Here is a 13,748-nt window from a genome sequence, read left to right as displayed (position 1 = left end):
TTATGACGAAACAGCGCCCGGTGAGCTTTCTACCCGGAAGCGCTTTTACCAAAAAGATGGCGGCGCCCAGCAACCAGCGGCCCGGTAAGGGTTGTTCCATGACCCGGTACCGGTCCGCGGACCGGCGGTTGGGGACCCCTGTTATAATGGACCTGGGTTTTATATGATGAGACCTGAACCACTGGAGCTAAAACAGACATTTTCTTTCTCTCAGCAATAACTGGATCAAGTGATTCCTTTTGGACTATGACTGCTTTCTCATTCGATCTTAATGAGAGCATAGCAAAACATGATTGGCGATTTAGGCACTGGAACAAACTTTTTCTGTTCATATCTTCGCTCTCAAAAGTTTCAATGGAACATTACATAGTTTTGAACAAACACATACATCTCTTTCAGTAACAACTTTTTCTTAATTTCTTCCGTGTATCCTCTTTTCCCACCTATCCTTTTTTTAATATACTTGGAATTGGTCTTTTTCAATAAAGGCATTTTATCAGACAAGGCTAAATTATGGTATTCTTTAAATGCTGTTGAAATCCGTGGGTTTCTTGTGCATATTAAATGAATGGCTGTGTGGCAATATCCTTTCACCATCTAAACTAAGGAAATATAGCTACATGTTTTGACAGATAAGGTATGAAAAGCAAACAATGGTAAGGAAGTGAAATCTCTAGAGAAAATAAATGAACATCTATCAACAGAGTGAACAATGCCTGGAATACTCTACTTGACTCTGTGGTTTCTTCCTCAAACCCCAAAAACTTTAACCTTAGACTGTCTACTGTTGACCTCACCCCATTTCTAAGAGGGCTTTAAGGTGTGCATAAGCGCACCAATGTGCGCACCATCCCTGTCCTAAAGTTCCCTTTATTTGTATCCATTTCATTTATTAATAATCATGTTTATACTTATATCTGTTATCTAATACAGGGGTCACCAACCTTTTGGACCCCAGGGACCAACAAATTCATAATTTTAAATCCCGTGGACCACTGATATGAATTTTGACTGACGGTGTCTTGCTGATGTTGGTGGGTAAGTCGGTCCCATATTCCAGAGCTGCAGTAGTCACAGTGGTAGTTATCCCGGAGCAGCTGCTCCTCCACCCGGGTGCACCGGCCTGCCATGGATTGGAGGAGCTGCTCTGGGATGACCAAAGGGCCAGTCTTCTGACTACTGCAGCTCTGGAATATGGGCCTGACTTTCCACCAATGTCAGCAAGCCACTCTGGGGCAGATTTCCTTCTCCCGCCATTGGTCTTACCTTCCAGTTCCAGCTCGCATGGCTCTATTCAAGGTAAGGTTTGCACTCGGCTGAAGGGTGGGGCCAGCGGGTGGGCGGGCCATGTGGGTTGAAGAGGAGTTGCGTTCCCGCACAGTCTGGATTAATTGCTTTTTAGGGAGTGCTTTGTGGGGGGGACATTTCTCTGAGGACTACCAAATTTTTCTCACGGACCACCAGTGGTCCCCAGCCCACCAGTTGGCAACCACTGATCTAATACCGTGTTTCTCATATAATAAGGCCGGGTTTTTGTTTTTTTTTGAGCGCCAAAAAAATGGCTAGGCCGTCTTTTCGGGGGTGACTTAGTTCCCCCCTTGCATCTTCGGGTGGGCGGCGATGGCTTGGATGTTGACCTCGGCGTTGGTGGGACACTTCGTATCGGGGTCAACGCAGGCAGCACCATATCCGGGTGTGCAACAAAAGTACTTCCTAATGGCAAGCCCCCCCCCCCACCATTCCCCGCATTTCGCATGTTTTAATATAGGCCTTAATTTGGGGGGAGGGGCTTAATTTCATTTCATGCCTATAAAACATGCTGGGACTTCCTATTGGGGGAGGCCGTGTTGTTGGAGAAACAGGGTAAATGCTCGACTAAATAAATAAATAAATAAATAAATAAATAAATAAATCTAAAGAAACAAAATTTATCAAGGATTACAAAGGAGCAGAGACAAATTATCAGCAGATCTACAACAATACAGAAGTTTCTAAAACCATATAAAAGATTAAAATAGGAAAGGAACCTATACCAGATGGAGTATCAAAAACACTATTTTTGCTGGATTCCTTGCTAGCCATTGAGGATGTGCACAATATGGAAGAACTGTTTATTTTGAGCTTGGAAAAAACATATTCCAGAAACTTGCTGGGCTGTTTTAGATCAACCATGGATTTGCAGAATAGAAACTTCAAACATTTTTATTATTGATAGTTTGGGATAAAACAAAATTCAGTCAAGGTGAATATTGTAAGGCTGATGCATGTTGCACCCTTTCTCCCTCCTTTTTTCAGCAGTTCCCAGTATGAACACACTGTATTGACTCACCAGCTTCTCTGCTGAGAAAAACGATGCACTCATCTTCTGATGCATCCTTTTTCTCTTTTGCTTCAGTGGTGAGGACCTAGAGAGGGATATCTCATCAGCTCACCTGCTGTCTCTTCTTCCTGCATTGGGAATAGGCCACATTCCAGAATGAATTGATTAATCATTCACGTGGGGCAGCAAAAAAAATCAAACCAGCTAAGGAAAGGAAAGGCAGGAGGAAGTCACTGGAAAGAAACTATTTTACTTGACTACTTGCCAGAATTAAAGGCATCAAGCCCATTTGTTAAATGAATCTCAACATCATTTCTTTATATTTATTTTAACATGCTATTTTCGGTGTGCGAAGGTCTCATTTTGGGGAGTGGTTCAGGAAAAATGTGAGATATGTGAAATCCAAAATACAGTATATTGCACAGGCTTGAGACTTTTTCCAGCTACAGAATAATGGCTCAGTAAAATATAATCCATATACAATTCAATGTCCCTGAGGCATACTGACATTGTGTTAATGGTCAACCATAGGATAGTCCTTAACTTATGACAATTTGTTGAGCAAACATTTGAAGATACGATGGCTTTGAACGAAAGACATAGAACCCATGACCAAAGTCACTCCCGTTGTAGTGCCCCCACAGGTACTTATTGTGATCTGGGCACATGGCAGCCCATTTGTATTTGCAACTGGTTGGCAGGTGCCCTGCAATTATGTGACCACCATTTGGAATCTTCCCTACCAGCTTCCCTAGAAAGTCAGTGGTCCTGGAGAAGGTTGCAAGCTTCTACTACTGCCTTGCAAGCTTCTAACTGCCTGCCAAGAGAATACCCTCTAGTCTCAGGGTCTGGCTAGAAAAAGTCTAGCAAAACAGTTGAATTTTATGATTGCATCATTTAGCAACAAAAATTCCACTCCCAATTTTGGACAAAAGTTAAAGACAGTTGCCTATGGTGGGGAGTTTGGGCATATAGACAAAGCCTTCATATGGTAGTACAGAGACTAATCCTACTACTGAAGACTGGCTCAAAGAGTACTTCTACTATGCAATATTCTACTATTGAAGACTGGTTCTTCAATAATACTTCCAGAACAAGTTGTAGAAATTCATTGTTCTTTCCATACAGGAGCATCATTGGACTAGAGAGTTGTAAACCAAAGTTCATAGTTCCATGTATGAAATAGGTTATTGTTTCTGGCTGGTTTTACACATTGTTCTAAGTCATAATGCAATTGGTTTGGTTTTGTCTTGGATTAGAAACTTTTGTGAAATCAACTATTGTGACTTGCAGTGGTTGTTTTTATTCTATATGCACATCAAAGATTCTTGATTTGGTTCTTTGGAATGCTGCTTTCAGGCTTGCAAAAAATACCTTCATTTTCATCCTACATAATTTATTTATATATTGTATTGCTATCTTCATTTGTATTGATTTTAATTCGGCATTCAACACAATAATTCCTCAGCATTTGGTGAAGAAACTGGACCTATTAGTTTTTAATACACCTTTATGTACCGTATTTGCCGGCGTATAAGACGACTTTTTGCCCTGAAAAACATGCCTCCAAGTGGGGGGTCGCCTTATACGCCGGGAGGACTCCGACTCCCACTTCGAGCTTGAGTTGCAGCCGGGAGGGAGGCTGGGGGAGCGTGTGTGTGTGTGTGTGTGTGTGTGTGTGTGTGTGTCACTCGCCACGCGCTGCGCAACCTTTCCCCCTCTTCCTTCCTTAGCGGTGTGGGGAGGAGAGGATTCAAGATCCTCACGTGCGGCGTACTTTTCTTTTCTTTTTTTTTTCTTTTGCACGCAGGTTTTGCATGCGGGCGGCTGTAGGTTAAGGATGGGGGGAGCCCCGGGTGGGTTATCAGGTTTTACGGTGCTTCCAACATGTGCGAACGGTGGAGAGCGGAGAAGAGAGCGAGCGAGCGCCCGCTGTGTGAAATCCTGCCGTCAAAGCAACACTGGGGAGGCAGGGTATAAATTTACCAGGTTAATGTAGCAATGGTGATTAATGCCCAGAACATTGTTTGCGGGTATTGGGGGTGTGTGTGTGTGTGTGGTGGTGGTGAGGAGAGGTTGTCCTTTGAATGCGGAAAAGTAGGTGTGACCTTGTGTAGGAAAATAAAGAGATCCTTTTTAGCGTGTTTGGCTTCTTTGCCTCCCCTCCTTCGCTTTGACGTGGAGATAATGGCCTTCGGGCGGGAGGGGAAGAAAACGGTAGCTGGATCATTTCAAATTTCACTTACTCTCCTGCCTCACTTCAATATGTCTGAGCGACTCCAGATACTGGAAGACTTTTTGAATGAAAGTGTTACCTCCATTTTTTTTTTTAAAGAGGGCCACTTGGGGAAAAAAAAGATTCTAAGGAATTCCTTGTTTCTTGATTAAAGAGAAGGCATTGAATATACTGTTCCTTGGCAGCCTTTTCAGTGTCCGGTTTTGGTGTGTGTGTGTGTGTGAGAGAGAGAGAGAGAGAGAGAGAGAGAGAGAGAGAGAGAGAGAGATCAGCTGTATTGAGAAGAGAACGTTTCCTGTGTTCTCATTTTATTTACAACATATTTTACGCTTAATGGTAAGCAATGAAAAATATTTTTAAAACTCATTTCTAAACTCCATAGCTATTTGCATATTCTTGGTTCAAAATTGGATTAGCTCATTTCAAAATTGTCCAAAGCAGAAAAGTGCGCCAAAAAAAAAAAAGTGCAAAAGTGGAAGGTGTGTGGAAGAGGGGTAGTCTTATACGGCAGTATATAACAAACTCTATATTTGAGTGGAAATGTATGGACCTATTAGTTTTTAATACACCTTTATGTAATTGGATATTGGATTTCCTTATTGATAGGCCCCAGTTTGTGTGAGTTGGAAGAAAAGTCTCCAACTCCATCTCCTTGAGTACAAGTTGTGTCTTGAGTCCGCTACTGTTCACCTTGATGACGCATGACTGCTGTGCCAAATCTGCTATAAATCATATTGTGAAGTATGTGGATGACACGGCAGTGGTGGATCTTATCTGGGACGACGATGAAGATACATATAGGGAAGAGGTCGAAGGCTCTGGTGGACTGGTGCTATAAAAGTAACCTGGTTCTAAATGTTAATGAAATAATCATCGTAGTTTCTAGAAAGAGCCAGCATAGGATGCAGCTGTAGAGGTGTCAACAGTATTAAGTACCTGGACGTGCAGATAACTAATAATCTGAACTGGTCTCTCCACATGTCATATTTAGTGAAGCATGCAAACTAGTGTCTGTATTTCCTGCGTTGGATGAGCAGAGCACATCTTTCTCTTTCTCTCCTGGCTACTTTTTACAGAGGCACAAGAGAGAGCATTTTAACTAACAGCATCACTGTTTGGTTTGGTGGCTGCAGTGCCTCAGAGAGAGAAAGTCCTTTCAGAGAGGCAGCTTGTTTTCTGTCATTGAGGATACTGCTTATAGATGCTATGTGCTTAGAGCTCAAAGCATTGTTAGAGATCCCACAGTTTCAGTAGCTCCCCTCTGGGAGGAAGTTTCGAAGTATTTTTAGCAGGACTACCAGATTCTGTAACAGCTTTGTTCCCTATGCCAGCCGTCTGGTAAACTTGCAAGATTTGTTTCTCTCACCATGTACATGTATACATCCAAACTAAACTGTGTTGTTACTCTGTGTCATATAATATTTGTGGGTATATTTGTATTTATTTGTTTGTTTGTTTTGTCATGTTTATGTAGTGTGATGTTCGTCTATCATGTTCGAAGAGGACCTTGACATCTAACGGGTTGTGGGCTGTGTAGTGTATGTTAGAGGTGGAGACCCTTTGAAAGCTGTACGCAATGAAATTTCATTTTAATGTATTAGTGTACATTCAGTGACAATAAAGTTATTCTGTGTCTCTAAGTTCTAAGTATTCTTGGATAAATCTGTTTGAAATCCTTTTAACAAGTCATCAGGAAGAAAAAAATGTGACTTTCTCTTGATTCTGCTGTTGCTGCACAGGAAACAAGTGATACAATTTTTCCTTTTGCTACTCTAATAGGGTTATGTTAAGAAGTGCACAACTAATCTCTTTTAAAGCAGCCTTATAGATTGTTTGCCTGCTGAATACAAACCAGTTCTTCATTAACAAATAAGATATAAATTTGCATAACCATTCTTTTAAATAATCTGTTCTCTAATGGAATTGCTATCTTTAGCAATCTTGCTCAAGGAGATAAGGATAAGAAATTCCTACATCATAACATAATTCTTCAGCTAGGGCAGATATGAATATATTCATTGTTCTCCAATTTATATATCTTGTTCTCTGGTAATAATATTGGGAGGATGTCAAATAACCTTTATCATTTTGTTTATTTTTAACATACTTTATAGTTTACTGCTTGGGGAAATTGATATGTAGCTTATTTATGATGAAAACCTAAGCAGGTAAGAATGAGGCTGTGAAACTCATAAGCAATTACATTCAAGTAAATATGTGTAGTAATACATCACAAAATTACACATTTTAAATGGAAGTATAATTACAAGGGTAACATACACATTTCTCAATTAATTTGGATGTTAATCATCAAATAATAATTGACAGCTAAATGGTTATGTCAGGATTCTGACAATGCTTTAATTAATTCATCTCGAGGCAAGTTTCAAAAGAAATCCAATTATTTATTAGGAACAACATGTCGGCACTTTCCTCAAGTGCAGTTGGCTATCCCCTACGTAATTTATTGTTTACCTATGACCCTGTTTTCCCCATCCTCCCAGGGTGTGTCATAAATCACATTCTCCAACAAAGCATTTTTGCGGGCTATGGAAAACACTCCTCTCTGGCTGGGCTTGGTAACTTGAGACACAATCTGGCAAAAGGTATGCATGGAATGTGTTTCTGATCATAGCAATGAACTGCTCCATCAGATCCTCCCCTTCTTATGACACTCAAGAGCAAGCCAGGAATGCTTTACAGGTTACTTGTTATAACAGCAGTATTATTTTTCTTTTGGTTAATTGGATTGTTAAAACAAGTCTTGAACACAGAGCGGCTATTTCATAGCACTAAGAACTGGCTGTCATTTCCTAATTAAGGATTCAGTATATTTACTATTCCACATCAGTTGTGTTGAGTTAAATGTTTGCTGTCATGTGGTTATCTAAATGCAATTATTGGACATTTTAAGTTGTGCAGAAGATATATATTTGCACATCTTAATGCGCAAATATTTCCTTATGTAACTCTTATATTCCAGTTTTCTATGTTTACAGGTATTGATAACCGATGACAGTTTGACATTTCAGTTTTAATCTCGTTACAGAATGAAACAGCATTTTACTATCAATATTTCTATGTCATGCAGGGAAAAAAACCACATTAGCTGCTGTTTTTAAAGAAGGCCTGAATGTAATTTAACTCTGCAAATTGATAACAGAAATGTTTTCTCATAGGCATATTTCCCCCTTGTTTATATACTGAACATTATTTCCTTACTCTGAGGTGATTGTAGGTATAAGCATTTTTCTTATTATATTCTTAATAACAGTTTAGCAATCATTCTATCATTTGATTTCTCTGCTTAACCACATAATTAGATATCTTGAATTGGTTCTATTTATTATACATGTCCTTGTATACTGGTGTACCTTGTATACCTTGTTTACTGGAATTTAATATCTAATAATATGTACGTGAGAGAAAACAATGGCATCAAGTATATTAGTGCCTTCCACTGCTGCATGATCAATTATCACTCATTAACTGTGTATATGAGATAAAAAGTTCTGTGAGGTTTTTCTTTTTAAAAATTAAAGTGATGTTTTAATATCGTTTTATGCATTGTTGACATAGATCCAAATCTGTAATAGTATGTGGGAATGACCAGGAGAGGAAGAGATTCTGCTTAGGCAACAATTAGACAAAAGAGGGAGGAGCCTGCAATTGCTTAACAGTCAGAGGGAAAAAAACTTAGAAAGGATCTGCCCTAAATAATTACACTGATAAGAGACAGTGGGAGGTTTGCACTTTCAGATTTTCAGGATTCTGTTAATGAAGGCTTTCAATAAAGTAGGTCATCTGGTCCTACTTCCTTTCTGGTTTGCCTGGGAGGGCTGACAAGAACAAACCATACATATCTATTACTTTCAATGTATTATTGTATTACTGGGTACAAAACAAAGCATGACTTGTTAGATGGGTGTCTTCTGAATGTTTCAAGCTACAATTTGAGTACGTTTCAATCAGTAGAACTACCAGTGATGCGGTATGAGCATTGGAGACCAAAATATCTGAAATGTATCAAGTTGCTGTGAGGAGTCTTTTTAGCAGTTTTTAATATTAGGAATTTGAGATAGCATAGGGATAATATTAAAATAGTCTGCTTATTTTTTGTTATCTGTATGTCTCGTCTGTCTGTCTGTCTGTGTATCTATCTATCTATCTATCTATCTATCTATCTATCATATTTATATAGCTGCTCATCTCATGTGGGCAGCTTACAATCAACAATTAAAACAATACCACAGATATTTACTTTAAAAATATGTATAAACAGGATAATTAAAATAAGATTGTGGGAGTACACTAATCTAAATACAACCATTGCCTAGACTTTCCAAGGGATAACAGGGACATATTTGTGCAGTGACAATTTTATTGCTAATAATATGCACACATATACATAATTAGATACAATATAGGATAAGTCTTACATGTTACAGAAATTGTTTTCTATCAATCTTTACTTTTTTATGACAGCAATTTAACATAGACCCTCTATCCACACTGCATACTTTTTGGGATGGTGTAGTAGTTAATCAAAGAAAAATGTTTATGTACATTAAAGAAAAACATGAATTACACTTTCCTCGGTGTCTCATTTCATTGTTTTCATAAGGCATGTGTCTAGCACATGCCCAAGTCATTTTTTTTTCAGTGATGGGTCTCCCAAAAGTAGAACAGCTTGGCCCCAACTATTTATTCTTGTGTAAATATGGTTCTTTAGGAAAGCATTTAGAGATGCTTGAGCATACTTTTTGTTTTATTTTCCATAAAATACACAAAAAGGCAGAACGGTTGTTTCCATTTCCTAATATTATCAATTTTAGAATAAGAAGTTATTAGCAAACTAGGATATTTCTGCCCTCCATTAGCTGCCAGAATGCCCTTTTCCACTAATTCTACAACATCTGAACATAGTGTTCATGTTTGGAGACCCAATTTCATTCTGGGTATATAAACATGTTTTTGTCAGCTTTGGAAGCCATATTAGTACCAGACCATTCCATACTGCCACATTCTTGAGCCTGGGAAAATGGGGTTTTCTGGAACGCTGACAGTTTCCTTTTACTAAGTTATAAATGGATGAACTTTTATAACATTCCCAGGGCTCCTGAAGGCTTCCTGACAGGATCAGATACAGTGTACAAGAAAAAAACAAAAACAGAATGCTGCCTTTTAAATGCTTGAAGTATTAAGTACCGGACATCTTGATAGTAATTAATGTTTTAAGAAGATTAAAGATAAGTTGATAAAGATCTAGGTGTCATAGGCCAACTCTGATTAGACAAATTGATGTGAAACCAGAATTAAAAAAATTCAACATTTTAAAATGTGATTTTAACTTGGATAAATGATAAATAATATGTAAACAAATTTTAAAAATACATAAAATGGACTTGATGGGAACTAGAAGTGGTTTTTGTGTTTTGATTTTTGAAAAAACAGTTTTGATTCACATTGTGAAATAATATTGAAGGCACATTGAAGGAAATTGTAAGGAAATAGGCTACAGAAATTTCCTTTTTGTATGTATACTGCAGTTTAATTCCAGACAAGTATTAATGAAATTAATACTTTTCCTGCCCTGCTGCCAATAAATATACTATTTGAAATATTTTTAAAGATGCCATTACAAAACCAAATACAGCCTGGTTGTTGTTTCCACACAGCATGCTTAATCAAACAATAAATAAACTGTAAGGGTACTGTTGATGTACCCTTATCAACTTGATAAATAAACTTTATGCAAATAGTAATAGATACGAGGTTACGAGTCTATATCTAACTCCTATACACAAAGGGAGTAATATTTTGCCTTTACGTTTTTTAAAAAAAGAACACTGAATGTTTCAGTTATATGGAACTGCTGTGCGATGTGAGCTCACAGATTTTTTTTCTCAGTCTAATCTAGTTTCCTCTGCTGTGTAAATTCTACTAGGAAATTATCTTTACAATGTAACTCAGAAGGAGGATATGTGCTTCACTGCAAATATACTCCACAATTCACAATCTGAAATTTGCTCTTGCTTAAAATCTCTTAATATGAATTTTATACCCTATCAATTGTGTTCACTTAAGATTGTGATTGAAAATAATATTATCTATATCTGCTTCCAGGTGCCTACTGATGGAAATGCTGGCCTGTTGGCAGAACCTCAAGTAGCCATGTTTTGTGGCAAATCGAATATGCATATGAATGTTCAAAATGGAAAATGGGAATCTGATCCTTCTGGAACTAAGAGCTGCATTGCGACAAAAGAAGGGATTTTACAGTATTGCCAGCAAGTAAGATTCTTTTTTAACATGCACTTTTAAAAACATTTTTAGTATCAGATACCAAGGATACAAATCTTCCTCCAGCTTTTAAAGTGAAATATTCTGATATCTTGTCTCTCAGAATAAGATTTGATGATAATGGTACTCATATCTCTTCTAAAGAGTGTGTTTGTCTTTAATCTTGTTCCACATTATGTCCTGTATCACTAAGGGACTGGGAGAAAACATTTCTCATTATTATAATAGATGCCGCATTTCCTCAGTTTCTCTGTGCGAACAATTGATTGGCTCTGCAATACTTACTTTCGGTAGAAAAGATAAAAGAAAAAGTGAATTATTGTCACATATATATCTGTGATGCTTGGTTATGGCATTGAAATAGCAAATGATTTTGGTGGCCATTTACACACCTCTTTCAAAGAAGAACAATTATTTGTCTTATGAAATGGAATATTAATAGTTGTTTCGCTTATTAGAATGTTAAAATGTTTCTCCTTAGAAGAATTCTGATATTCAGATCATTGTTTTAACACTGACTTTTGTCATAACATGTAACCAAGGTCTTTTGATTATATGAAGCAGCCAAAGTATTTGATGAATACTTCTTAAAAGTAAAACTGAAAAACAGCAAGATGTCTCCAGCTTTGCAGAATAGGCAGAATATGAATATGTTACCATTGAGTTCGAAATCCACATACTTCAATCCTTTCCCTTCCCCCCCATCACAATCCATTCTCACATCATCTTATAAATACATATGATACAGAAGCTGTGGTATTGCTTAAAGGCCTAGTTAGAACTGGTCAGAGACAAACTCTTTAATTGATGAAGAATCTGCTGCAAAAAGAAATATAGTGTTTGTTACAGATCAGTCTGTGATTCATTTTTGTTTCATTCCTTCTGATCTCTTTTCTCCTTTTTGGGGGTGGGGTGGAGAAGACACCTAAAAGGCCAAATATATAGACAGTCTTAAAAAAGGTTGTATGTTCCATTTTAAAATGAAACGATATGTCAAATAATGAAAATGGATGCATTTGGAAAGCATCAATGTGGTTGCTACGCAAAATGCAGAGCAGTCTCCAATTTGGTGACTTAAAAATAATTTAGATCTTTCAACCGATATCTCATTAGGCAGGGGCCTATGGCACCTAGAATGATAGTTAAATCCTACTTTATTATTAATGTAACAAGTTGATTCTGCCCATCAAAATCTACGCTGCAGATTAGTATAAGTCTTCATATTTCCTGTTTGTCAAAAGCAATATAATAGTAAAGCTGAATTTAACTTTGGGAGAAAAAAATGTCTGCTCTTTATTATCAGCAGAAAAATCCCCATGACACTATATTTTCTCTGAGGCATGGACTTAACTTTCTAATATGGATAAATTATGCTAATATAGCTTACAGTTTTATTGGATAGATAGAGACCAAAATTGTTGTTGTAATAATTAATAATAATAATAATAATAATAATAATAATAATAATAATAATAATAATAATAATATGAAATATAGGCTTTAATTTATTTAATATATTGCACTGAACTGATAAAGAATCTGCTGGAAAAAGAAATATATAAAGGACTGCTTTTAGACTACTGAGTGGAGTATATTTGAACACTTGGAACTGCAAAAATTCACTGACACCTTAGTCTCATATATCAAAATGTGCATGGATAATGTAATAGTGGACAAGTGCATCAGAATCTATGGTAATTGCAAACCCTGGTTGTCTGTAGAGGTACGGACACTTCTGAGAGCCTGGAATTCCACCTTTAAGGCAGGTGACAGAGCTAAATACAATGAGACCTCGGCAAATCTGTGGAGAGGCATCAAGGTAGCTAAACAAAAATATAAACAAAAGTTGGAGAGCCATCTAGCAGACGACAACTGAAGGCAGGTGTGGCAGGGACTGCATCACCTAACCAACTATAAGGGCAATATGATGAAGGCAGTTAACTCCGATTCCTTGTTGGTAGAGGAGTTGAACACCTTTGTCCTCTATCAGGTCAAGAGATCTGACCCTGCAGCCCCAGCCCACTGGCCCTCCAACTCCCAGCCACTCACCTTGCCTGAACACCAAGTGAGAGATATATTGAAGGCAGTGAATTCCAATAAAGATGGAGTGCTGGGGTTAGTGGTAAAAATCTGCTGACCAACTATCAGAATCCTTACAAGGATCTTCCTGCAAATGGCCAGTGTTCCATCATGTCTGAAAGCAGCCACTATTATTCCAGTCCCGAAGAAAACAGCAATAAACAGCCTAAATGACTATAGACCTATTGCACTAACGTCTGTAGTGATGAAGTGCTTCTAGAGACTGGTTCCTCAACACCTCAGGTCATGCCTTTCATCTAACTTCAACCAATATCAGTTTACCTACAGAGGAAATGGGTCGATAGGCAATGCCATTGCTACTTCCCTACATTCTGTAATAAGTCATCTAGAGAAACCTGGGAACTACATCAGAATGCTTTTCATAGATTACAGCTCAGCTTTTAACACCATTTTGCTGGACATCTCATCGAAAAGTTGACTGATTGAATTTCCCTTCTCTTACCTGTGATTGGATTAAAGACTTTCTGATGGACTGGCCACAAACAGTGAGAGCTGGGTCTTTCATATCCTCCTCCCTGAAGCTCAGCACTGGCTCTCCTCAGGGCTGTGTGCTCAGTCCCTACTTATACTTGTTGTACACCTACGACTGCATATCTTCTGATCCATGTAATATGATAATAAAGTTTGCAGATGATACCACCATACTGGGTCTTATTACAGAAAGAGATGAATTGGCATACAGAAAAGAAGTCCAGAAATTATTCGCATCATGCTCAGAAAACAACTTGCATCTAAACACCAGCAAGACGAAGGAGATGGTGTTAGACTTCCGGAAGCAAAGAGAGGAAC

At 37.9% G+C, this 13,748-nt stretch overlaps 1 protein-coding gene across 2 annotated transcripts in view; it reads left to right on the top strand.

The window, feature by feature from the left end:
* Positions 1-13,748, top strand: part of APP (amyloid beta precursor protein) — a 103,132-nt gene that overhangs the window by 29,727 nt on the left and 59,657 nt on the right. For both annotated transcript variants that reach the window (XM_026664121.2, XM_087966668.1), the window contains exon 2: positions 10,683-10,850. In XM_026664121.2, coding sequence (XP_026519906.1) covers positions 10,683-10,850 — 168 coding nt within the window. The remainder of the gene's footprint in view (positions 1-10,682; positions 10,851-13,748) is intronic.

This window comes from Notechis scutatus, chromosome 5 (genome assembly GCF_049901735.1).
Source record: "Notechis scutatus isolate UNSWTSFEM ecotype Mainland chromosome 5, rNotScu1.2, whole genome shotgun sequence".
In the NCBI taxonomy this organism is placed as follows: Eukaryota; Metazoa; Chordata; class Lepidosauria; order Squamata; family Elapidae; genus Notechis; species Notechis scutatus.
This window is presented reverse-complemented; position numbering and strand designations above follow the sequence as displayed.